The sequence below is a fragment of the Nomascus leucogenys genome, chromosome 5 (genome assembly GCF_006542625.1).
Source record: "Nomascus leucogenys isolate Asia chromosome 5, Asia_NLE_v1, whole genome shotgun sequence".
Lineage (NCBI taxonomy): Eukaryota > Metazoa > Chordata > Mammalia > Primates > Hylobatidae > Nomascus > Nomascus leucogenys.
In genome coordinates this window covers 71,685,092-71,712,823 of record NC_044385.1, presented here as the reverse complement: position 1 = coordinate 71,712,823, position 27,732 = coordinate 71,685,092, and the positions used below count along the sequence as shown (strand labels likewise).

General features: G+C 43.5%; 2 protein-coding genes across 2 annotated transcripts; one reads left to right on the top strand and one right to left on the bottom strand.

Annotated features, from left to right (window-relative positions):
• Positions 1-182: 182 nt before the first annotated feature.
• On the bottom strand, positions 183-25,319 carry SLC25A30 (solute carrier family 25 member 30). The gene is made up of 10 exons (XM_030813356.1): positions 25,213-25,319; positions 18,043-18,161; positions 15,764-15,911; positions 12,706-12,800; positions 11,150-11,235; positions 9,098-9,193; positions 7,902-8,026; positions 5,792-5,930; positions 4,103-4,183; positions 183-2,855 (listed from the first exon to the last, which is right to left on the bottom strand). The coding sequence occupies exons 2-10, from the start codon at positions 18,104-18,106 to the stop codon at positions 2,814-2,816; spliced, it is 876 nt and encodes a 291-aa protein (XP_030669216.1). The 5' UTR covers positions 18,107-18,161; positions 25,213-25,319; the 3' UTR covers positions 183-2,813.
• On the top strand, positions 24,891-27,227 carry LOC105739173 (translation initiation factor IF-2-like). Its single transcript, XM_012504035.2, has 2 exons — positions 24,891-25,653; positions 27,104-27,227. Exon 1 carries the CDS (start codon positions 24,891-24,893, stop codon positions 25,494-25,496), a length of 606 nt encoding a protein of 201 aa, XP_012359489.2. The 3' UTR covers positions 25,497-25,653; positions 27,104-27,227.
• The last annotated feature ends 505 nt before the right edge of the window (positions 27,228-27,732 follow it).

The following is a 27,732-nucleotide window of genomic DNA, read 5'->3' as shown; positions in this document are numbered from 1 at the left end:
GGGGGGGGTGGAGGGGTGGGGGAATCCCACAGGTGCCAGGCATTAGTAAGATTATCCCAGCAACTTCTCCATGCAGAGAGAAATGTCTGCAGCTGCAACACTATTTCTACTCCAGCCTTCTAGACTCCATGTAGTTTGCCTTTGTTTGAGTGTTTCTATTTATCTGAAATAACCAGAAATCATTTTTATTATTATATATTACTCCAGTTTATTAAATAAATGAAACAAGGCTTATGCCACATATTCCAACAATGTTTAAATAAAGAGCTTGAAATATAAAGGCTTATGAAAACTTCATACTCTTTATATAATGCATACTATTTCTAGCACATGAATAAATATAAAGGACAGGAGCCACTTTTTATATTACGAATCCACAACATTAAGCATCAATGATTACACAAATCCATAATCACACAAACAAAAAAAACCATTGGTTATAAAAACTAGAATTCCTTTTGGCATATTTAAGAACACCCAAAGGTGGGGAGGGACTTATAGCCAGACCCCTGAAAACAAGGGACCAAGTCTCCCAATTCCTTAAGTTGTTTCTTGGTTAGAAGCTTCAACAATTGCATTAACTCTTTCAAGAAACAGAAAAAGCAGGTTAAGATCCTGTTCAATAAGGCACTTAATAAGTCTACACTGAAGAAATACTATGCTTTTATCTTAAATCATGCTTAAGTTTTACCATGAGGTTTGAATTTCTTTCCACCTTGGTAGGAACATGTACGTAATTTGAATAAACTGGTACTAATGAATACTGTCTGACATTCGCTCTTTACATGGTCTTTAAAATGAATTTGCTTCTACTGTTTTAAAAATTGTATGCACATTTGAAAAAATTAAATTTTTCTACATTAAAAAAACAGTGTTTCAAGAAAAGCAATCTTTAAACTCAAAGAACTCAAAAGTGAAAGCCTCTCTATAGAAAGTCTTTATAAAATCAATGGAATGTTTTGGAAAGAAGAAAAAATCCTAAGGTATAGTTTAGAACAAGCAGCAAGGCCTGAATGAGCTCTGGGGTCCTCTGCTGCCCTCTAGGGTTGCCCCGGGAGAGCTGGACTTTCACCTGAGTCTAAGCAATTAACAGGTAACCCTACCCCACCACACCAACCCCACCTTCTTTCATCCTCTCTTTTTGATGACTTTGTCTTAGCTCTCACTTTTGGAAATAATAGTCAAAGGGACCATTCATTCATAAGGAAGGCAAGGGAAAAATGCCTGGGAGGAAAAATTATCTGATCCTCCAAAAAACCCTGCATTCCTTCTATTCTGTCTCAACAAAAAGACTGGCCAAACTGGGAATTTGGCCGCACTACTGTGGAAGGAGAATGCCCTGGAGCCCCAGCTAGCATGTATTTAATGTTATTCTCAAAGGGGGAACTGAAAGGAACGTCCTGTGGCTGCCCCCCAGAAGTGGAAGTTCTTGGGGTTCTCACAGTCATCTTTTATTTTGAAAAGACTAAGATAAAGACAAGAAGGAAGAGGGCTCTTTCTCTGAAACAGGTTAAAGAATAAGAAAATAGAAAAAGAAAAAAACAAGAGGGAGAATGATTTATTGTGTCTATAGAAGGAAAGAAAAAGGGAAAATATTACATACCACCTATCAGAAACTAGCTAAATAGATGCACTAAAGAAATCATTTTTAAAATTTCAAGCAGGTATTTTCCATCCAAACTAAACAGGAAGTCCAAGACAGGCACAACATAAACTAAAGTAAAAATTGGAAACCTAGAAAAATCAACTCTTTGATTCACTACCAACATTTTGCTAAGGAAAATGTACTAAAGCCTGAACTTATGCAGTGTTCTTTCTTCAACAAGACCTTAACAAAGGGCTTCATTCACAATTACCATGAGAAGCCCATGATAACATGCCCCTCTTCCACATAGACTGTTTAGAACTGTTCCACAGCATGATGTAAACACATTTGCCTTTCCAGTCAAGTAGCAGCAGCTACTATTTGTTCTTCATTTGACCCTCTACATCAATAGACGTTATTATCCCCATTTTACACATTGGGAAATACATATGCTTTGCTAAAAATCATAAAGCTAATTACTAACATGACCTAAGACAGAACCTAAGCTGCTTGAAAACACCCCCCACCAATACAGACCTTGCAACCTTCAAAGCCAACACATAACACCACCACGAATTTAGAGATTATTACTTTGTAACAATTTCTCACAAATGTCAAGTCTTTAAAGCTTAAAATCACTTATTATAAGTGGAAGATCCTGCCAAAATAGGAAATTATAAAGCAGTGTGATATTCCTAGGATCCATTTCCTGCACCGTTTATACCTGGGGTTGAACAGTCCAGGTCTCCATACATGAAATTTCTTCAGTTGACAAGGAGCAAAAGCTCCCAGAAATTCAGAAACCATAATACCTTCTCGGAGGCTCCCTTCCATGGTTCCAATGAGCTTTTCTAGAGCAGTCTGATGTTCTCAGTCATGAGCTGAGATGCATCAGGAGCTACTCTCCCTGAATAAAACAATACATCGCTCCTGATTTTCTTGCAAGTTTTCTTTAGCAAGAAACATGCATTTCATATATTATCTCTGAGGTTGAAGGGCGCTTCAATGGTAAAGACTAGTGTTTGGATGTTAGTTTATGCCATTAAACGTTTGATGAAGAGCATCCAATGCCAATACACAGCAATCTCAACTAGCCCAGTCTTCATCTGTTGCTCACATCCCAGAATCTGTGATGAGCCAAGCAGTGAGAAGCAGAGTGAAACACAGGAAGCTTTGCTGTTTCAGAAGCTACCATTTTCAGAAAGATGTCTCACGCAGCCTTGACTTGTCACAAATCCAATTTCTTCAACTGCTCGTATGTCACAAAGAACTGTGGTTATGGGTTAAGGATGACACAGAAAATGCCATCTTCACAACTCCAGTGCGTAACAACAGACTTACAAATGGCACACTTAATAACAAATAGGTACAGGCAGACCCACGCTATGGACACGATTAAATAAAAGGAGTTCCATCCTTAACCACATCAAACTATCTGCCCATAAGCCTTCCAAGGTCAGCTTGGAACAGAAAGATCACAGCTGAGATATGTAAATCCCCTGGTATCAGCCTCTTCTGAGATGGCATCTACACTGATTAGCTTTTGTGGCTTTGCTATGGTGGAAAAACTTTCCAGCACAGTAAGCTTTTGAGAGAGAGAGAGAGAGACAGTTAGCAAGCCCTAGGACGCTCTCCTCAAAGGCTTCCACTATGCATCCTTCCTTGGGAGGAAGGAGCCGATGAACAGCAACAAGAGGACGGCAAAAGCCAGCATTCCTGCTTCATCACTCTGCCCTTCGGTGTCTAATTAACTGCCTCATGGGCGCGGTGGCTCACGCCTGTAATCCCAGCACTTTGGGAGGCCAAGGGGCAGGTCACTTGAGGTCAGGAGTTCGAGACCAGCCTGGCTGACATGGTGAAACCCCATCTCTACTAAAAATACAAAAATTAGCCAGGTGTGGTCGTATGTGCCTGTAATCCCAGCTACTCAGGAGGCTGAGGCAGGAGAATTGCTAGAACCCAGGAGGCGGAGGTGGCAGTGACCCGAGATCATGCCACTGTACTCCAGCCTGGGCAACAGAGTAAAGACTCAGTCTCAAAAACAAAAAAAAAGTTAACTGCCTTTCCTTTCCTGCCTCCCACTGTGGCACATAGGAAGCGTGCTGGCCTGCCAAACAATTCTGGAGCTAATTCCTGTTTATCTTCAGGCACTTTCTAAGATGAGCATTCTAAGACACTGTTGCCAACCACATCCTTCCCAAGGTGGCTAGGGCTATAAAGCCAATCCTCTCTCTCTCTCTGAAATCATAAATACCCTCAGCTTCTAGAACAGAGTCTAACTAAACCTTTTTAGTAGTATCATCACTTTTGAATAATACCACCATCAAAGCAAGATTCAGTGTCTAGCACAGACTTTACACTTCCTAAAAAAGAAACTACGTAGTGACTTCTTAGCATCAGAGGAACTCAAAATAATCAGAACCTACTTCTAAATTATAATTAATAACATTAGAGTTTATACAAATAGTATTCTTTAGCTATATCTTTTTTCAGATCTATTGCAACAGAAAAGGATACAATGATATTCCAAGGACCAAGTCTCAACCAATTTGGCCAAAAGCCTTTATAGAGAGCAAAAAACCCTTCATTCTTCCATGTCTGTTAAAAGAGGAAAAAAAAGTTAACTTCCAACTTTCTAATTGTGCCAAATGCATTAATAATTAGTGGCCAGGCCGGGCGCGGTGGCTCACGCCTTTAATCCCAGCACTTTGGGAGGCCGAGGCGGGCGGATCACCAGGTCGGGAGATCAAGACCATCCTGGCTAATGCAGTGAAACCCTCTCTCTACTAAAAATACAAAAAAGAAATTAGCTGGGCATGGTGGCGGGCGCCTGTAGTCCCAGCTACTCGGGAGGCTGAGGCAGGAGAATGGCATGAACCCAGGAGGCAGAGCTTGCAGTGAGCCAAGATCACGCCACTGCACTCCAGCCTGGGCGACAAAGCGAGACTCCATCTCAAAAAATAATAATAATAATAATTAGTGGCCAGACTGATTTATTTTTCTTAAAAACAAAATCCTGTTTGGAAGGACTGCCTGAGAAATCTTTGCTCTTTAGAGGCTTCCGTGTGAGTGGAAGACTAAGGCTCCATGCCCAACAACCCCACACAAAGGATTGAATGAACTCCACACAGAGGAGATAAACAGTGTTGAATGAGTAAAAAATTAGATTTAATTCCAATTAGGGTCTTTTGCTTCCGTGCCATGTGGGCTTGGCTCCTGAACAGGTCACAAATAAAGAAGCAATAGTGGTAGAGATATCATTCAGAGTACCACTATTTCCCAAGTTGTCGGGTGGATGAATACGGTAAGTGTCTTTGCTTCATTAAGGCAACACCTGAAGAGTAAAATGTGCTAGTGTCATGTCGGAAAACAGGAACCACAAAAGTGGCCCCTGTAGCCATAAAAAAGAAATCACATTCTTTGCAGCAACATGGATGGAGCTGGAGGCCATTATCCTGAGCAAACTAACGCAGAAACAGAAAATCAAAAACCACATGTTCTCACTTTTAAGCGGGAGCTAAACAATGGGTACATACGGACATAAAGACAGAAATAACAGACACTGGGGACTTCTAAAGGGGAGAGGCTAGAGTTGAAAAATTATCTATCTGGTGTAATGCTCACTATTTGGGTAATGAGTACATTAGAAGCCCAATCTCCACCACTACGCATGTGCCTATGTAACAAACCTGCACATGTACCCCCTGAATCTAAAATACATTAAAACTTGAAAATAAATAAATATCACCTTAAAAAAAAAGGGGGGGGGGCTCCTAATCTGACTACTGGCAATCTAGTGGCAGAGACAGGTGAAAATGTTCACCCACTCATAAAACAATAGGCCCAATTATTTAAACTGAGAATTAAAGTAAGATTGATGTGTTCCTTTAACAGAGATGTCTGAATGAGGGATACTCACATTAGTTTGACTCAATAGGAAGAAAGTACATTTTGGAAGGAGACCCAGTTCTTTTATAATCACAGGAAATATTTCCTCACCTTTCACAGCAGAATGGAGGTATAAAGAAAACAACATTGTATTTATAAAAGTTAAGCATAGTGTGGCAAAAGTGGTCTCCCATATGTACATCTCAGGGCTTTAAAGCATCATTCATCTTAGTTTTAGTAGCTTTCATAATTTAGTTACTTCTTAGATCAAAAAAATATATAATTCACAACCCTGCAGAGACAGACATTTGCTCTTACCTGTAACAAGCAATCCAGGGTTCCTGTGTAGCCAGAGCATCTGCCGTCTCGAAGGACTCTCTGATTCATCATACGTGTCCTCACAACATCAACAGGGTTTGAGGCCAGGGCCCCTGCCAGACCACAGGTGAAGCTTGAGCTATAAAGACACCATTGGAAAAAAAAAAAAAAAAAGGTTAACCACCACTGAGCTACAACTACCATCAAAGGCAGAAAACAGCTTCTGCCCAAGCTATGGGGTTTTCTTGTTTGTGGTTTTCGTGTTTTGTTTTGTTTTTTGTTTTGTTTTGTTTTGTTTTTGAGACGAAGTCTTGCTCTGTTGCCCAGGCTGGAGTGCAATGGTGTGACCTTGGCTCACTGCAACCTCTGCCTCCCAAGTTCAAGCGATTATCCTATCTCAGCCTCCCAGGTAGCTGGGATTTCAGATGTATTCTACCACATCCAGCTAATTTTTTTTGTATTTTTAGTAGAGATAGGGTTTCGCCATGTTGGCCAGGCTGATCTCAGACTCCTGACCTCAAGTGATCTGCCCACCTCGGCCTCCCAAAGTGCTGGGATTACAGGCATGAGCCACCATGCCCAGCCCCAAAACTATGTTAAACTAACATGTATCAACATGAAACATGTCAAGAAGGGCCGTATCTAGAGAGCTTGATAAACTGCTTACATATTAGCACCGATTATACTAGCTGATAAATCCCAGCCACAGCTAAGAATACCTGATATTCTAGAATGTCAAAGGATCATAAAACATAAAGGAAATCCTCCAAGGATGATCTTTTCCATCTATTTACCTGTAAGTGGACATCAGAGTAATTCTAGCCATATTGTAACTATATCATTTCCTAGAGATCAAAGAAAAAGACCTTCTTACTATAATGCCCCCCAAAGGTCTTAGGTTCTGCTATATTTTCAGTCCCATAAGACTACTACAGACCATACTTTATATCAATTAACCCAGAGCAAGGTTTCTCAGCCTCAGCACTAGCTATATCCCTGGCCTGTCCCCACTAGATGTCAGTAGTATTCCCCCAGTTGTGACAATCAGAACAGTCTCCACACATTGCCCACCAATGGATTATGTATGATTTTATATATATATATATATATATATATGATATATCCATACAATGTGATAATCTGCAGCTATTAAAAATAAATGAAGGCCAGGCCTGCAATGGCTGACACCTGTAATCCCAGCACTTTGGGAGACTGAGGCGGGTGTATCACTTAAGTCTAGAAGTTCAAGACCAGCCTGGGTGACATGGCAAAACCTCAGCTCTACAAAAAATACAAAAATTAGAAGGGTGTGGTGGCATGCACCGGCAGCCCCAGCTACTTGGAAGGCTGAGGCAGGAGGATCACTTGAGCCCAGGAGGTAGAGGTTGCAGTGAGCCGAGATCACACCACTGCACTCCAGCCTGGGTAACACAGTGAGACCCCGTCTCACATAAATAAATAAATAAAGTCTGTAAGTACTGACATGAAGTCTGTAAGCACTCAAAGATATTTGGAATATGTTGTTAAATCGTATTATATTTTAGAAACAGGGTCTTTCTCTGTTGCCCAGGCTAGAGTTCCGTCACCCAATCAAGGCTCACTGTAGCCTCACCTTCCTGAGCTCAAGCAATCCTCCTGCCTCAGTCTCCCATGTTGCTGGGACCATAGCCACGCACCATCATGCCCAGCTAATTTTTTAATTTTTTGTAGAAACGGGGCCTCATTTTGTTGCCCAAGCTGGCCTTGAATTCCCAGGCTCAAGTGATCCTCCTGCCTCGGCCTCCCAAAGTCCTGGGATTACAGGCGTGAACTACTGTGCCCAGCCTGTTTGTTAAATTTTAAAAAGCAAATAAAAGAATGTAAAACATGATCTTACTTGTGCAATAAAGTTCATATAATACACTTTTGTAGACATATTTGCATACACATAGAAAACGCCTGGAAGATACATATCAAACTGTGAACAACAGCTGCCTATGTAGAGGAATAAGGACTTCTACCTGGTCCTGCTTCACTTCTGCATTGCAACTTTTCAAATACGAGAATATAATACTTCTATAATAAACTTTCCTTAGAATTTCTATAGTTTTTTAAAAAGCCGTAAACATACAGGAAGTGGGTATACACAGTGTCTCCCATCAAGCCCGAGAGAATAAGATGCTTCTTGGTGATGTCATAGACCGGCAGCTCCACACCAACAACAATAGCAGCCCTCTGCGCAGTAAGGGACACACCCTGGGTAAAAACATTAACAATAAAAATGATTCTGATATGCCTCTGTAGAACAAGCCTTGCAAAAGTGCAAAGGTTCTAATCTATAAACTATGAGCAAGGTTTATCTTTTCCTCTGGGGAGGCAGAAACGTAGAGTGACAGGGTGGAAAAGATCACACGGCAAGAACTCAAAAACTCTGAAGTCTAATTCTGATGCTGGCATTAACTATATGACCTTGGGCCAGACTTTGGCCAGGACAAGTCACTTCTCAGAGCCTCCAGTTTCCCTGTATGAACTGAGAGATCACACTAGATGATCTTTAGGGGCTATTCTATGAACTGACAAGTCATTAGAATACTAGGAAATAACACGCTACACCACATGCTCGCCTAATAACACAGACTTCAGTTACAAGCCAAGAAATTGTATGGATCAAAACACCCAATGGAACTGTAAACTAAAATCCTTCTCCATAAGAATTAAAAAAAAAAAAAGAGCAAAAGACCAAACAACAACAAAAAAAGTGCTTATCCTTCACACAACATCTTATACATAAATTATTCAAAAGGAACTTTAAAAATCATGACATAGGCCAGGCGCAATGCCTCACAACTGTAATCCCAGCACTTTGGGAGGCCGAGGCAGGCAGATCACCTAAGGTCAGGAGTTCGAGACCAGCCTGACCAACACAGTGAAACCCCATCTCTACTAAAAATACAAAAATTAGCCAGGCATGGTGGCGCACGCCTGTAATCCCAGTTACTCAGCAGGCTGAGACAGGAGAATCACTTGAACTCAGGAGGTGGAGGTTGCAGTGAGCCGAGATCGTGCCACTGCACTCCAGCCTGAGCAACAGGGCAAGACTCCATCTCAAAAAAAAAAAAAAAAAAAAAAACATGACGTATTCCCTATATTCCCATTTTATAGATAGGGAAATAAAGAAGGATATTTTCATGGGCAGAAGATGCCACTCTTCTTCCCTTACTCCATTACAACACTTGGATTAAAATTAAGTGATAGAAATAGAACAAATAAATTCAAAAAAGGAAAAAAGAACTAAATAAATCAGTTTGATCCATCCTTCTGGCTTACCTTCCACAGTCCTCTTGTCCCCTCTTGCTGGTAAATGTTCATGAAGTTGCCTATCATTCCTCCTTGAATGGTGTTGCTTTGCGCTTGCATCCGAATCTAGAGATTATTTTAAAGATCAACATCAGAAAGAAACTACCACAATCCCACCCACAACCAATGTATACCTCTGACAGTCAGTCCGTCAGTCAGTTGCTTAATAACCATTAGCAAGGAAAAAACTGTCATATAAAATACTGCTATAATGCTACCTTAAAATGACTAAAACGTATAAAAATTTATTCTTAGGAACTCTGAGATCTCCAAAAAGCATCTAGGAGGGTCCAGAGTCCTACGTACAGCAGTTCATTAAATGTCAAAAAAGAAATTGATTTTTGTAAAAAAAGTCTTTCTAGAAGGATAGAAAACAGCATACTTCCCTACTATTATATAGGTGAGAGAAAAGTTAATTTCAAAGGTTTAATATAATTAATGAGTTATCCAGTGTACTTGGCAGCACTAAGCACAGGCAAGCATAGTTCTTAAATTAGCTGCTCCAAGCCACTACAGTCTCCAACCAGCTGAACCAAAAGGTATGCAGGTGAGCTAGCCAAGTGAGAGTCACATGATACCTGTTACACTCTGTTACACTTTAATTAGTGGAATCCACATGACCAAGATTCCAAAATAAAAATAATGTTTGATGTAGCTCTTTGCATTTTTAAGAATGAAAAAAAGATGTTTTACTACAAAATGTGTACCTTATTTTTGTTTAGGGAGCAAATACATTACCACTAACTTCTAAAAGAACTGTTATTGCCACACTAACATGGGAAAATAAACCAAGATACAGGAACTGCCTTCCCATAAGGCCTAAGATATAATTAAGAAATTAATAAGACTGTGAATATTTTTCTCTAGCTCTCTTACCCCAACACTGGTAAACTTATGGCAAAGGTATCTTGTATTTCTTCCTTACCCACGAGGTCCCTTTGCTACAATGCATATATAACTGTAGTGTACCCAGAACACTGCAGATGGCTGTAATGCTTGTCAGAATCCCCCATTAGATTGAAGGCTCTCTGAGGGCAGGGTCCTTGTCTTACTCATATTTGGATTCTAACCACGGCATATACCAACTGGTACAAGATGGAAGCATAGAATACCAGTTAAATAATGGGGCAGAAAAAGAAAAGAGGGGAGGTGGGAAAGGAATACTCTGTGAGGGTTCAAAAAGTAAGTCATGCCGAATTTTTATTTTATTTAATTAGTTGCTTCCAAAAAAGGATTTAAGGAAGCTCTATTCCTAGTATTTTCAATAAGGTCACCTAATGTGTTATGTAATCTAATTGTAGTAATTAAATTTTTTCATCTGTATTTCCTGAAATAAAATTTAACAAAGAAGATGCAGGCCGGGCACGGTGGCTCACACCTATAATCCCAGCTTTGGGAGGCCAAGGCGGGTGGATCATGAGGTCAGGAGTTCAAGACCAGCCTGGCCAAGATGGTGAAACTCCATCTCTACTAAAAATACAAAAATTAGCTAGGCACAGTGGCAGGCGCCTGTAATCCCAGCTACTCAGGAGGCTAAGGCAGGAGAATCGCTTGAACCCAGGGGGCGGAGGTTGCAGTGAGTCGACATCGTGCCACTGCACTCCAGCCTGGGCGACAGAGTGAGACTCCATCTCAAAAAAAAAAAAAAAAGATGGATTCAAAAATAGTCATTAATGAGCAGCCTAGATTTGTGCAAAACTTGCAGTCCATCTATATTTAATGAACCAATAAAACAAGGAAGATTTTCCATGAAAAACGAAAATGAAATGCAGTCCAAGCCTAAATATTTTTTTCTCCTTAATCACCAAAATCTTTGTCTCCAAAATGAGCTCTACTTTTGAGCTCATCTGTATAAGTGGAAAACCCACCTCATGGACATTTAAAAGTTAATCTTCATGGCACTTAAATTATAAACAGATTCACATATACACAGATGTTACATTCACAGATTCCATTACCCGAATGTTGTTCTCAATAAGAAAATGTGGAATGTGCCTGTAAGATATAGACAGCACAGCTTACTTTCAAAACATCAGTTGGATTAGCAATGGTTGAAGATATGACTCCTGAGAGAATTCCACATATCACATTTATGGGTAGAGTTTCATCTGTAAACAATGACACATTATTTGACTCTACATATTTAGAGTTCTTCCCGTGAGAAACTCAACTATAGGTCTAACTTATCTACACATTACTTGTTCACCTTAAGATTTAAAAACATATGCTTCAGGCCGGGCATGGTAGCACACATCTGTAATCCCAGCACTTCGGGATACCAAGGCGGGTGGATCACTCGAGGTCAGGAGTTTGAGACCAGCCTGGCCAACATGGTGAAACCCCGTCCCTACTAAAAATACAAAAATTAGCAGGACATGGTGGCAGCTGCCTGTAATCCCAGCTACTTGGAGGCTGAGGCAGGAGAATCACTTGAACACAGAAGGTGCAGGCTGCAGTGAACCAAGACCATGCCACTGTACTCCAGCCTGGGCAACAGACCAAGACGCCATCTCAAAAAAATAAAAGTATGCTTCGTGAATCAAGTAATTTTAAAAGAATTAGAAATTTCACTAATGAAGGAATTTTGCTTTGCAAAATTTATTGATATCTACATGTGATTTTATTTTTTTTCTCTTGAGACAGGGTCCCACTCTGTTACCTAGGCTGGAGTGCAGTGGCACAATCACAGTTCACTGCAGCCTCGACCTCCTGGACTCAGGTGATCCTCCCATCTCAGCCTCCCCAGTAGCTGGGACTATAGGCATGCACCACCATGCCTGGCTAATATTTTGTATTTTTTTGTAGAGATGGTGTTTCACCATGTTGCCGAGGCTGGTCTGGAGCTCCTGGGCTCAAGTGATCCGCCCGCCTCAGCCTCCCCAAAGCACTGGGATTACAGGCACGAGCCACTGCACCCAGCCTCAATTCACATTTATGTATAAATACAGACCATCATAATTAAGATGAGCTATATCTGTTAGGACAGTAATTCCTATGAGATAACATGATGACTTATTTGGCACAGAAAGTTTTTAAAGCACATCATATGTATTTAGTCTGAAATATCCTTAAGTATTTCCAAAGCATCTTAGCTCTTGTTCACCACTCTCATATAATAGTGTCTGGTACTCATCCCATTGTGAAAAGAGATGAAGATGGACAGTTCTATGGATCAAAACAAAGCCACAGAACCAAAAAGCAAGAGTATTAGCATTCAGTGTTGTTAATATTAAGAAATGTATTCACTGTTTTCCTGAAAAATAGATGACAATTCGTATGATTTTAGCACATTTTAAGTTGGATGGAATGGTAACAACACATCCCCTGGTCTAGGCATTTTGGAGATGGGGACAACTAATTAAATGTTTGCAGAGATGGTTCCTTTTCATTATTTCTCCCCTCAATTGAGCTGATAACCAACTTGCTTTCAGCACAATTAACTAAGACTTTACACCCAGAGTTCTTGTAGCAGTAGGAAAGTCACAAATCAGCTGAAGAAAACCTGCTCCAGAACCACTTGAATAAAAAGACAAACAACCCACCTCCTGTCCACAGTGGAAAACAGATTCCCCACTCACCTTCTGGGCGTTCAACGAACAGTCGCTTCAAGCTCTGGTAAGTGCCTATCTTGATGGTGCCATAGGATGCCTGGCGTAACATCGCGGGGGCAATCCTGTTAAACCAATGTACAAAGGGACAAAAGAATCTAAAAATCACTTAACATCGGCTAGGCAACCCACACGCACAGTGCCATCCATAATCAAACTACGTTCTCTAAAACAATTTTTTTTTTTTTTTTTTGAGATGGAGTTTTGCTCTGTCACCCAGGCTGGAGGACAATGGCTTGATCTCAGCTCACTGCAACCTCTGCCTCCCGGGTTCAAGCGATTCTTCTGCCTCAGCCTCCCGAGTAGCTGGGAATACAGGCACCTGCCACCACACCTGGCTAATTTTTGTATTTTTAGTAGAGACGGGGTTTCACCACGTTAGTCAGGCTGGTCTCGAACTCCTGACCTCAGGCCTCGGCCTCCCAAAGTGCTGGGATTACAGGCGTGAGCCACTGCACCCGGCCTCTAAAACGATTTCTTAAAATTCAAAATCCAACAAAAACACAGGTGGGTCCAGATGTGCAAAATTATTAGCTCACTAAGTGAAAGCCTGGCCCCTCATATTTATTCTCAATGAAAATGTAAGTGAACAAGTTCAAGACAGAATCAGGAAAAATAAGCCGACTTTCCTCCATCTGATATGCCTGTCCTATTATCCTCTCCAAACCACAACCATGTGGTGGCATCGACACTCCCCAGCTGTCTTTCTGCATTTCCCCACTTCCTTCTTGAATTGCAATCAGGGTTTCTGCTGCCCTCACCCTCAAAACTCCCCTCTTCAAGGTGACCAACTGACATCTTTGTTGCTAAGTTAAATGAGGCTTTTCAAGTAGGATCTTCTATAAGCTCTTTGCAGTGTGTGCCACTGTTTACCCTTTGTCCTACTTGTGGCTGTCTCCTCCCTGTTCTGCTGTAGCATCACCCCCTCTGACTTCTTTTCTTTTCTCTACAGCATCCTACCTGTGTCTGCTGGGGTTCCCCAGAAATCTATCCTATGCTTCTTCTCTCCTTACTGTACATGCTCCCTGTGTGAGCTCACCTACTCCCAAGGCTTCAACTGCCATCTAAAGGCTGGCCAGGCACGGTGGCTCATGCCTGTAATCCCAGCACTTTGGGAAGCCAGGGAAGGCAGATCACTTCAGCTCAGGAGTTTGAGACCAGCCTGGGCAACATGGCAAAACCCCATCTCTATAAAAAATACAAAAGTAGCGCCAGACGTGGTGGCTCACACCTGTAATACCAGCACTTTGGGAGGCCGAGACAGGTGACGGGTGGATCACTTGAGGTCAGGAGTTTAAGACCAGCCTAGCCAACATGGTAAAACCCCGTCTCTACTAAAAATACAAAAAATTGGCCGGTTGTCATAGCTGGTGCCTGTAATCCCAGCTACTCGAGAGGCTGAGGCAGGAGAATTGCTTGAACCTGGGAGGCAGAGGTTGCAGTGAGCCTGGGCAACCAAGTGAAACTCCATCTAAAAAAAACATTGTGTGTGTGTGTTTGTGTGTGTGCAGCTAGGTGCGGTGGCTTGTTGTGCCTATAGTTCCAGCTATGTAGGGGGCTGCAATGAAAGGATCACTTGAGCCTGGGAGGTAGAGGCTGCTGTAAGCCATTTTGTGCCACTGCACTCCAGCCTGGGTGGCAAAGCAAGACCCTGTCTCAAAATAAATAAATGAAAAATAAAATAAAAGACTGATGACTCCAAATCCATGCTTCCAACATGGATCCAAAGACACATTTCCAATCTTCCTAGATTCTCAATTTAGATGTCCTGTGTATACCTTCAGATAGGGTCCCATACTGAACTACTTCTCTTCCTTCTCCAAACAATCATCTCTCCTCTTGTGTTTCCTAGACCAGGGCATGGAACCTCCAGCTACACACTGGCAAAAACCAATTGAGACATTAGCCTTGGCTCCTCCTTCCCTTCTACCTGCTTCATGTATGGAAACCTCATATTAGGTCACGTAGTGCTATCGATCCTACACCCTAAATAGTTTTCTAGCCTGTCTTCTTTTTCCTCATCCCCAAAACCAATTCAGATCCTCATCTAGTCTTCCTACATGAAAGCCCTGCTTCTTAGTGCTCCCTGTCTCTTAATTCTTTCTCTCCGTGGCAGGCAGGTGATGTTTACAATGTAAAGCTGATCAGGTCCATCCTCCTACTTAAACACTTTCAGTGGCTTCTGTCTGCCATAGATATAGCAAACTCAAATGCTGAAGGTGCCAAGAAAGCAGATGCCATGAGTGAATGATCCAGGCTGGGTCGAACTGCACACACATATACTATGTGAGTGACAGAGGTTTTGTAAACCAGAGACAGTATCCTTCACCCCAGCTACTATTGTCATAACTGAATGAATGCAGGCCTAATGTTGATTTCTCTTGAGAAGATGGAGTCCCAGATTTTTATGTGCAATTTCTCATTTCTAAAATATTGGCTCAATTAAAAAAACAAAAACCTTTGGGGATTGGTGGATCCATGGCAGGGCTATGGGTCACCAGTTTGTGGTGTGGTATACTGGAGAAAATCAAGATACTTAGGGTGGCATGAGGCTGTCCACGTTCTGTTCCTGTAGGTATTCTGATATAGGTCTCACTCACTTTCCTATCCAGTGCCTACAGAATACTGTTCATTAAATACTGAAAGACTGGAAAGTAGTTCACTGCAACTCTTATCAACATCATATAATTTTCATTATGGCAAAAACCTCCTTAATTCAGAATATCTAAGAAAAAGAGCTACTTTCAAAGAGTGAAAAACTGAACAGAATGTTTTTAAACAAACAATTTTTTATTGTTGTCTGTCTGTACTTGAATATAGTAAAACAGTTTCACCAAAACATCTGCTACCTAATATATATATACTTAGAAATTAGAGTTGAAATTAAAAGTGAAAAATCTACCATGCTATTTGCTCTTTTCAAACACACCTCAAACTTTTTACTTGTGATCTGTGCAGTCTTGGTCTGAAGTCTATACCCATGTGAAACAGTGAACAGTGACACAGAAATGCACAAAGGCCTACTCACCCCGAGTAGAGTGCTTTCAGCCCTTCTTCTCTGCCTATCCTCACTAATGCGTGCAACATTCCTCGATATCTAATTTCCTTAAATTTTGCATCATTCGTCTGGCCTTGAATCTGGAGCCGTGTCTTGGTTAAATCAATTGGAAATGTACCTTAAAATTTAAAAAGAAATTCACTTAATAAAAAGAAATTCCACTAAATAAAGGATACGTAGTGATATATTACTGAGGAAACATTCAGACTACAATGTGAACTAAGAAAGTGATTAAGAAATGGCACTTTGCAATCTTGTTTATATTTTTAAAAATTGAGGAATCAAAAGATTAATAAAACCCAAAAAAATGCATAGATATATTTTCCTTTATCTTTTTATTTATACCTCATCTTATTCTATATAGGATTTGGGTAGGCTGCATGGTTGCAGAAAGCAGATACACGGTATGATTTACCTAAACAGGAAATCCATTGAAAAACATGTTACTATTCTGTATATAAGTGAAGGTTAAAATGGGGTTGAATGTGAACAAAGAGGTAAAAAAAGTTCATTTTCTAAAGGGGTTTTCCACTTGGGGAGTGTTTTATAGTCTAAAATTAATCTGGCCAGGCACAGTGGCTCATGCCTGCAATCCCAGCACTTTGGGAGGCTGAGGTGGGCGGATCACCTGAGGTTAGGAGTTCCAGACCAACCTGGCCAACATGGTGAAACCCGGTCTCTACTAAAAATACAAAAATTAGCTGGGTGTGGTGGCAGGCACCTGTAACCCCAGCTACTCAGGAGGCTGAGGCAGGAGAATTGCTTGAACCCAGGAGGCAGAGGTTGCAGTGAGCTGAGATCACGCCACCATACTCCAGACTGGGTGACAGAGTGAGACTCTGTCTCCAAAATAAAATAAAATAAATCTGATAATGCAGATAAATATGTTAAATACTGTACCTAACAAATAGTCCACCCAAATATATAAAACCCATCCTCAGACAGTAACCTTGATTCACTGTGTCAACGGGAAAGCCCACCAGCACAGAGAGCCTAAGCTGGTGAGTGGGTGGTTACCATGGCTCATCCAGCTTACCCACCTTGGCCTCAATTCTCCCCAGTACCACAGGGGCAGTATTCTATCCTTGGACAGCATGACTGAGCCCTGGAAGCAATGATGTGTCCCCAACCCAGCACAGGGCATTCAACAGCTGCTCAATCAGTGTTTGTTGAATGAATGATTCCAGAGAAAAAACAAACAGGATCTGATATGGAACCCAACCGATGAGGAAGTCACAAATGGGAACTGCATAATGTGCATCATCAGAAAGTGACTAGATAACTACGGTCCATCTCATCTGGCTCAGGAAACACCCTTGAGCTTCTCAAACCTCTTTACAGCCGAACAGGTTAACAGTGGCAAAGCTGGGGAAAGGACAAGGAAAACGGACAGACACAATCCAAAAATGATTCATAAAACTTGTGTTTGGGGCTGACCACCGTGGCTCATGCCTACAATCCCAGCACTTTGGGAGGCCGAGGCAGGTGGATCTCTTGAGCTTGGGAGTCGAGACCAGCCTGGGCAACATGGCAAAACTCCATCTCTAATAAAAATACAAGAATTAGCCGGGCGTGGTGGTACACATCTGTAGTCTCACCTACTTGGGAGACCCGGGTGGGGTGGGAGGACCGCTTGAGCACGGGAGGCGGGGCCTGGAGTGAGCCGAGATCAAACGACTGCACTCCAGCCTCAGCAACAGAACCAGACCCTGTCTCAAAACAAAAACTTTTTAAAAACTTGTGTTTGGTCAATAGGATCAACCTTCTCTCCACTAAACTTCGAACCCTAAACTGCTAATAGCAGCCAAAATGACTATTTTGTCTTAAAAAGCATTACCAAAAGAAAACTTTTTTTTTTTTTTTTTGAGATTGGGTCTCACTCTGTCACCCAGGCTGGAGTGCAGTGGTGCACACATGGCTCACTGCAGCCTCGACCTCCTGGACTCAAGCAATCCTCCCACCTCTGCCTCCCGAGTAGCGGGGACTACAGGCCTGTGCCACCACACTTGGCTAATTTTTTTTTTTTAATAGAAGCGAGGTTTCACTCTGTTGCCCAGGCTGGTGTCAAACTCCTGGACTCAGCCTACTAAAGTGCTGAGATTATAGGCCTGAGCCACCACACCCAGCTAACAGACATTTTGAATTCTGAGACAAACATTTCTTCATCTCACATTCTACACTTGAACTACATTCACATCAAACACCATCACACACAGCAGGCCACGTGATCCACCACCTCAGCTCCTTACCGCACTCAGCAGTGATGGAGGCCAGCCCCCCATACACAAACGGCTTCCAGTTGAGGGCTGACATTCTCACACTGTCTCTTCTTTGATTTATAGAAACATTGCCTCCAACGCAGTTTTTCCTGGACACAACAATAAGATATTATAAAGCTGTAACTTCTCACACAGGCAGTTTCTTCTCCAAACTCTTCCCCTAGGTTTTATTTGAAGAGTGCTATCACCAAAACCTCCTGCAGCAATTCCCAAGGGGAGACTCCCCTTAATAAGGCAAAGCACCCCTATTTCCTAAACCCCAAATCAGCAATTTCCAATCTTACATTATCAGTGGTCTTAATTTTTACTGTGACCTCAAGAAGTAATCAGCTACTCTGATACCTTGGTATGCGTGTATGTATTCAGTGTAGTGCAGCGGAAGCTGTTTTCTGGGAAGTCTATTTTATCTTAAATCTATTCTTCACGCAATAAGTATTTGCAGCGGGCATGGTGGCTCACGCCTGTAATCCCAGCATTTTGGGAGGCCAAGGTTGGAGAATTGTTTCAGCCCAGGAGTTCAAGACCAGCCTGGGCAACACAGTAAGACCCTGTGTCAAAAAAAAAAAAAAAAAAAGTATTTGCTATTCATTCACTGCTATCTTAGTGAGTCCTTACTGGGGGAGGGCATCACATCCCTCAGGTGCACTGAGGCAGACAAATGTTGCAAACTTGTGTCATAAGCTAAAATGACAATTACTTAAAATTACAAGCTACTTCTTTTTTTGTTTTTTTTTAAGACAGGGTCTCACCCTATCACAAAGACTAGAGTGTAGTGGCACAAACATGGCTCACCGCAGCCTCAACCTCCTGGGCTCACGTGATCCTCCCACCTCAGCTTCTCAACTAGCTGGGACCACAGGCGCACACCACCATGCCCGCCTAATTGTTTTATTTTTTGTAGACTGGTCTGTAACTCCTGGACTCTCTAACTTCCAGCCCTGGCCTCCCAAAGTGCTGGGAATAGAGGTGAGAGCCACTATGCCCAGCCACCACAGGCTACTTGTAGTCTACATTCTATAAATATCGGCTCACTTCTCTTAGCCTTATTACGTTCCCAGCTGTGGGGCAGCTTGGCATGAGGAAAGAGGCTGACTCTGGGGTCAGAGCCACCCCACACCCTTCCTAGAGAAGTTCCTGCTAACCTGAGTCTCGGTTTTTTTCTTCACCAACACCATCATCACCACAGCAGGCAACACAACCAATTAGGGGTACATCCATATTTTTATTCACTAAGTTAAATAAATGTCAAGCTGTAGGCCTGTTGTGGGGATTAAGCCATATATATTTTAAAGACACTCACAAATGTTGCCCTCCATCTTCCTTTTCCGTAATAAGACCTTGCTCACTGTGACGTGTACTCACATGCCACAGCTCAGGCCCTTCACATTCATGACATGTTCTGCAGTTGTATGTAATTACAGCTGGTAAATGTGGCCTCACACCCATTAACAGGAGAATCATATGACTAATACTTTTGTATATATACTATCAACTATAGCTACTGTTGGTTTAAAATAAAATTTCTAACTTTTCAGTCATTATTGGCAAGCAATATGCCAACATGTTTACTTTGCCTGTGTTTAGGAATTTCCCAAGTCTCCTTTTCCCAGGAGAGGACTACCACAAGTCACCACTGCCCAGAATATCAGTTTCCAACACTAGGACCCCCACAGAGCACCTTGAATAAATCTATTAATCATTATTCCTTGTTTATGGATATTAACCAAATTCATAGCAGTTACAAATGAGTAAAATAGAAGGTTCTGTAAGAATGAAACATGAAAACCACTGTATGTTTTTAGGTATTTCAGTACTAAGGAGCAAGCCCTCTCCCAAAAAACTCCTCTCATCTCCCTATTATCCTTGAAAATATTTAATAACTGCACTTAAGTAATTCTTAGCCTTATTAAATTCATAACTCATATAATAATTAAGATTGTAAGAGACTGTGAGAACCTATTAATAATAAATCCAATAATTCATTTACCACCCAGTACTAACTTCCTCAACCCATTCTTAGACTTAGCTGATTGCAGATTAAAAAGCAAAACAAAGCCAGGTGTAGTGGCACGCATCTGTAGTTCCTGAAAGGATGGCTTGAGCCTAGGAGTTCAAGACCAGCCTGGGCAACAGAGTCAGACTCCATCTCTTTTTTTTTTTTTTTTTTTTGAGACAGTCTCACTCTTGTCCCCCAGGCTGGAATGCAATGGTGCAATCTCAGCTCACTGCAACCTCCACCTCCCAGATTCAAGTGATTCCCCTGCCTCAGCCTCCCAAGTAGCTGGGATCATAGGCATGCACCACCATACCAAGATAATTTTGTATTTTAATAGAGACAGGGTTTCGCCATGTTGGCCAGGCTGGTCTCGAACTCCTGACCTCAGGTAATCCACCTGCCTTGGCCTCCCAAAGTGCTGGGATTATAGGCGTGAGCCACCGTGCCTGGCCAGCTAGTTAAGTTTTAATGAGATTTGGCTACTTTTTCCTCTGTCGGTTTTGATATTAAGTTTTCAGTTGGTTAGGTTAAAATCCAGAGGCTCTGGGTTAATACTAATATGCAAATACTCAACTAGAGCTAAAAATGTGATGGAATTGCTTCTTCACAGTTTTCAATCACATGGGATGAATCACAAGCCCATTCATTCAGAAGTACCACCAATAAAACTTTTCTACAAATTAGTATCCACTCCTGGATCAGCATCCTATAAGCAAGTACTTCTATTCAATTACGATTTTTAAAAGTTAGCTAGTCAGGAAGTAAAAACAACTTTTTGGCCTTTCTCTTCCTTTCCAAAAGCTAGGACTAGATATCTAAGCAGTTAATATTACTGGAACTTATCAAGTTAATGTTTGCTGAGTAAAAGAATAATTTGGCTTAAATACGAACCAGAGAGCCGCAGTACACGGGCAAACATCCAAATAAGGAAAAGGGGTCGGGCGCGGTGGCTCAAGTCAGTAATCCCAGCACTTTGGGAGGCTGAGGTGGGAGGATCACCTGAGGTATGGAGTTCAAGACCACCTGGCCAACATGGCAAAACCCAGACTCTGCTAAAAATACAAAACTCAGCCAGGCACGGTGGCGGGTGCCTGTAATTCCAGCTACTCAGGAGGTGGAGGCAGAAGAATCGCTTGAAACTGGGAGGCGGAAGTTGCAGTGAGCCAAGATCTGGACACTGCATTCCAGCCTGGGAAACAAAAGCGAAACTTTGTCTCAAAAAAAAAACACACACACACACAAATAAGAAAACGGTTCTAGTTAGGACTGGAATAAGTAAGTAGATGTCCACTAAGCTGTACTGGCCACAGCAAGCTGTGACAGGGCTATAGGTATCTTAGGCTGAAATCTCTGTTCAGTAAACTAACCCATTTCTTTGTTTTGGAGCTCTTTCTGAAGGGGAGTCTCCTGAAACACTTCCTTAAATTCCAAACACAGTTGTTTGGAAAAATCCCAACTGGATCTACAGAAGTCCCAAAGCTGACAAGCCAAGACAGTTAGAGAGATTAATGTGTCCTTAGCAGTCAATAGTGTCTGGGCAGCATCACGGGGAAGGAATTACAACTTTGCAGAAATTCCAGTGTCAGGCAGTGGCTGTAGATCACTTCTGATTTTACAGTCCTCTTACAGCCTTGTTCTCTAAGCCACGCTAAAACCCAGTAATTCCTTACTTCTCCTTGCTGCGTTATGAACATAATACTAACACTAGCAGTCATCCCTGAATACCTGCTGTTAGGCATTGCTATACATTTTCCTCACAGTTCTATGAAAGAGGTATCATTACCCACATCTCACAGCTAAGCAAACAGCCTCAGAGAAGAAAAGTAACTTCCCCTAGTCAAAGCTACCAAATATTCAAACTAAGGTCTCTCTGAAGGATCACATGACCCTTCCTCTAGGTATTACTTTGCAGACACTATCTTCCAAGGGCTGTTAAAAAAATATCGGTGGGTGGCAGGGTAGGGAATTCTATACATTCAGAATAAATATAGAAATTTCCGGCAGAGGAAATAAAAAATTTTATTTTTAAAAATGTTAGCTGTTGGCCGGGTGTGATGGCTCAAGCCTGTAATCCCAACACTTTGGAAGGTGAAGGAGGGTGGATCACTTGAGGTCAGGAGTTCGAGACCAGCCTGGTCAACATGGTGAAACCCCGTCTCTACTAAAAATACAAAAATTAGCTGGGCATGGTGGCAGATGCCTGTAATCCCAGCTACTCAGGAGGCTGAGGCAGGAGAATCGCTTTGAACCCGGGAGGCGGAGGTTGCAGTGAGCTAAGATGGCACCATTGCACTCTGGCCTGGGTGACAGAGTGAGACTCCATCACAAAAAAAAAAAAAAAAAAAGAAAGCAAGCTGTTGGTGACTCACTGAATAACTGAATAATTTTTTTTTTTTTTTTTTTGAGACTGAGTCTTGCTGTCACCCAGGCTGGAGTGCAGTAGTGGCGCTATCTCAGCTCACTGCAACCTCTGCCTCCCAGGTTCAAGCGATTCTCCTGCCTCATCCTCCTGAGTAACTGGGATTACAAGCACGTGCCACCACATCCAGCTAATTTTTGTATTTTTGGTAGAGATGGGGTTTCACCATGTTGGTTAGGCTGGTCTCGAACTCCTGACCTTGTGATCTGCCTGCCTCCGACTCCCAAAGTGCTGGGACTACAGGTGTGAACCAAGGCGCCCGGTCCAAATATTTTTTTTTAAGTTAAAAACAAAACAGGCCGGGCACAGTGGCTCATGCCTGTAATCCTAGCACTTTGGGAGGCCGAGGCGGGTGGATCACCTGACGTCAGGAGTTCGAGACCAGCCTGGCCAACATGGTGAAATCCTGTCTCTATTAAAAATACAAAAATTAGGCCGGGCGCGGTGGCTCACGCTTGTAATCCCAGCACTTTGGGAGGCCGAGGCGGGCAGATCACGAGGTCAGGAGATCGAGACCATGGTGAAACCCCGTCTCTACTAAAAATACAAAAAATTAGCCGGGCGTGGTGGCAGGCGCCTGTAGTCCCAGCTACTCGGAGAGGCTGAGGCAGGAGAATGGCATGAACCCGGGAGGCGGAGCTTGCAGTGAGCCGAGATCGCGCCACTGCACTCCAGCCTGGGTGACAGAGCGAGACTCCGTCTCACACACACACAAAAAAATACAAAAATTAGCCAGGCATAGTGGTGGGTGCCTGTAATTCTAGCTACTCGGGAGGCTGAGGCAAGAGAACTGCTTAAACCTGGGAAGCGGAGGTTGCAGTAAGCCGAGACCGCGCCACTGCGCTCCGGCCTGGGCAACAAAAGCGAAACTCCATCTCAAATAAATAAATAAATATATAAATAAATACAAAAAAAAGTGAAAAATACAAATTAAAAAAACAACAACAAAAATGTTAGCTGGGCTAGTCACACATACCTGTAATCCCAGCTACTTGGGAGGCTGAGGCTGGAGAATAGCTTGAGGCCAGGGGTTCAAGACCAGCCTGGGCAACAGAATGAGACGACCATCTCTACTAAAAAAATCCAAAACATTATCTAGGTATGGTGGTACGCGACTCTAGTCCCAGCTACTCCGCAGGCTGAGGTGGAAGGGGCACATAAGCCCAGTACTTCAAGACTGCAGTGAGCTAAGATCACGACACTGCACTCTAGCAGCCTGGATGACAGAGCAAGACCCTGTCCCAAATAATAAATAAAGGTTAAAAACAAGTTTTCTGAATGAAATTTTCTATGCAAATTAAGAATTTCAAAGGATTCTCCCTACGCTTAGGATATATGCTAAGTTACACATCTTGTCTACATTTTCTCTTACATGGTTGCTTAGTATTTATTTTCACCCACCTGACCTCATGTGTACAGCTGTAAAGGGAGGTAATTAAATATAATACTAGCTGTTCGTACTTTTGAACGCTTTCCAAGTTTCTCTTATTTATTTATTTAGAGGCGGAGTTTCGCTCTTATTGCCCAGGCTGGAGTACAATAGCATGATCTCGGCTCAATGCAACCTCAATGCAGGCATCCGTCACCACGCCCAGCTAATTTTGTATTTTTAGTAGAGACGGGGTTTCTCCATGTTGGCCAGGCTGGTCTCGAACTCCTGACCTCAGGTGATCCGCCTGCCTCGGCCTCCCAAACTGCTGGGATTACAGGCCTGAGCCACCGCTCCCAGCCGTTTCTCTTATTTAATTCTTGGTAAGTTCTTTCAGTTTTACTTCCTGTTCCCTTTTTAGTCTGAAGTCTTAAAACTGTAATCGCACAGCCTTTAAGCTTCTGTGCTCTCATACATTTATTGTTCCTTGCTGGACCGACTGCCCTTTCAATAATGCCCTTTCATGAACTTTTCCTATTTCCTATTCTTTTTAAAGGTGCAGAAGGAAAACTAAGCTCATCAGACTTACAAAAAGCCGGGTTTAAAAGAAATCTTCGAAATCATTATCTCGTTTCACGTTAATTAACTGAGCCCTCGGTCACAAAGCTTCGCAACGGCAAAAGCCAAAAGCAAAATTCATGCCTTTCAACTTTCTCACTACCCAAGTAGGACCGCAAGCCGAATCCGCAGGGCAGTGCCAACATTGTTTTGCTACTCTTGCGCAAAACAAAAATGCTAATCACTGCAACTGCTTTACATGAAATTGCACCTAGAAAGACTTCAAAACCCAGAGGTACATTAACTTTCCAGGCAATTTCCTCCCAGCCTGTGTGCCACGAGCGATTCCGAATGTGGTGTGCCCTCTCCCAGAGTGCGAAGCTCGCGGGCGCTCAGGCTGCCGTTTGAATGAACCCACGAGTGGGAGGGACGCACAAGCAGGGTTGCAAGCCCGGGGCTCGTGTGCAGACGCGGAGATGCCAGGACGGGCTTCGCACTCGGATCTGAATGACCCTGGAACAGGAATCACCCCACGCCAACAGCGATGGGGGCCCCGCGGCACCGGCCCGACCCAAGGAGGAAGCAGCCCGAGAAGCAGAGCCCTGTCCCCAGTCCCCGGAACCTCGCGCCCCGCCGAGCCCGGCCCGGCCTGCGAAGTGGAGAGCACAGGGAGCCCCGAGAACGCCCGGTTGCAAAGGAGGCTCCTCGGAAATCGCAGCCCAACCCTACCCCAGGCCCGGGTTCCAGGAGCCGCAGAAAAAGGAGGACCGGCGGGAGGAGGCGCAGGCCAGGACTTACCTGGCGGCAGCGGCCCCGCACCTCCTCCAACGCGGACTCAGTTGGAACAAGAACCGCAGGCCGCTCGAGAAAAGGAAAAAATGCCTCCGCCGGCGGGGCAGACCCAGGAGCCTGCACGCAGCCCCGCCCCACCCCGCCCTCGCAAACATGCCGACCTCCTCAGCTCCCATTGGTTTCTGCCAGCACTAGCCACGCCCCTGACCACCCCAGATGGGGACACGGAGGGGCGGGGCCAGTCCCAAGTGCCTTTCAGGATCTTTCCCTGCTCCCCTGCTGCTGCCTGAGGAGGGAGCTGCCCGGGACTCGGTGACACCTGATGTGGCCTCCGATACCGACTGGGAGGTGGAAGAGAAATTTGGGGAACGCATCGAGAACGTGGAAAAGCAACCTTCTCAGGGGGCGGTTCTCTGTGCCCGCGTGAACCTTCACAGTTGGATGGAAGTAAACTTGCCCTTGTTTTTTTATACCCCAGCTTTCAGCTTGAAAATATACAGATTAGCCGGGCATAGTGGCGGGCGCCTATAATCCCAGCTACTTGGGAGGCTGAGGCAGAAGAATCTCTTGAACCTGGGAGGCGGAGGTTGGGTTGCAGTGAGCAGAGAGCGTAGCACTGCACTCCAGCCTGGGCAACAAAGCGCGACTCCGTCTCAAAAAAAAAAAAAAAAGCCGGACCTGTGGCGGGCGCCTATAATCCCAGCTACTCGGGAGGCTGAAACAGGAGAATCGCTTGAACCCGGGAGGCGGAGGTTGCAGTGAGCCAGGATCACGCCACTGCACTCCAGCGTGGGCAACAGAGTGATACTCCCTCTCAAAAAAAAAAAAAGAAAATGTCCAAACAGAACAAAAAATTAAAAGAACCATACTATGAGTAGAAACCTTTACATATATAATATATATAATATACATATATGTAAATATTTATATATTAATATATAACATTTTTAACGGTATTGCAGTGTTCAAGTATACCCAGGTATATTTTTGTTTTGTTTTGTTTTTAGACAGAGCCTCACTCTTGTTGCCCAGGCTGGAGTGCAATGGCGCCATCTCAGCTCACTGCAACCTCCTCCTCCCAGGTTCAAGTGATTCTGCTGCCTCAGCCTCCCAAGTAGCTGGGATTACAGGTGCCCATCACCACGTCCGGCTAATTGTATTTTTAGTAGAGATGGGGTTTCACCATATTGGTCAGGCTGGTCTCGAACTCCCGACCTCAGGTGATCCGCCCACCTCGGCCTCCCAAAGTGCTGTGACTACAGGCGTGAGCCACGGCACCCAGCCATGAACTCATGATTTAAACATATAACTGGGGCCGGGCACAGTGTCTCATGCCTGTAATCCCAGCATTTTGGGAGGCCGAGGTGGGCAGATCACCTGAGGTCGGGAGTTCGAGACCAGCCTGAGCAATATGGAGGAACCCCATCTCTACTAAAAGTACAAAAATTAGCCAGACGTGGTGATGGACACCTGTAATCCCAGCTACTTGGGAGGCTGAGGCAGGAAAGTCAGTTGAACCTGGGAGGTGGAGGTTGAGGTGACCCGAGATCACTCCATTGCACTCCAGCCTGGGCAACAGAACGAGAGAAAGGAAAGGAGAGGGGAGGGGAGGAGAGGGGAGGGGGAGGGGGAGGGGGAAGGGAAAGAAAGGAAAGGGGAAAGGAGAAAGAGGGAGGGAGGGAGGAAGGGAGGAAGGAAAATGCATATGTATAAAACTTGCATCTGTTGATGCAAAGTGCTACTCCAGGAATCTTTATATCCCTTGGTTCATTCAAGACAAAGAAATGTTATTTCCATTTTACAGATGATGGAACAGAGATTTCATGAGATAACTGGCCTGTTACAGAACCAGGGCCCAGAGCCATCTCTCTCTCATTTCCTTCTCCTGTGTCTCCAGCTCAGGCCCCAGGTTGAGCTTAAACAATCTCTTTTCTGTCCTCCAACTTGGACTCTAGGTGAGTACCTGGATTTTTAGCCACGCACTGTTTTGAAATCAATAAAATTTGGACCTGTTTGAAGTATCCCCTGAATTCTGGCCATAAAAACAAATACAATCCCCAGCCTGTGGGGGAAAGTCATTGGAATGCTTGCCTTTCTAGGGCAGGGAAATAAGTACATGACCCTTTCTACCTCTCTCTCACCTCACTAAGTCCTTTCCAGACTCATGATTGTGTGGCACTACATACAAAGTACTGGATTCCTCCCTTTCCTGTAGAGCTTTTGGACACCCAAACTCTACCATTACCCTAAGCCCCACCAGCCTGTGCTAATACTCACATAATACTTAGAAATACACACGAATGGCCAACCTTCAAGTATGAAGATCCATTTGTGGATTTTTTTGTGCTTTTGTTTTGTTTTGTTTTTCAAGACAGGGTCTCGCTCTGTCACCCAGGCTGGAGTGCAGTGGCCCAGTCACAGCTCACTGCAACCTCGGACTCCTATACTCAAGCAATCCTCCTGCCTCGGCCTCCCAAAGTGCTGGGAGTACAGGCATGAGCCACCATGCCTGGCCAAAGATCTTTT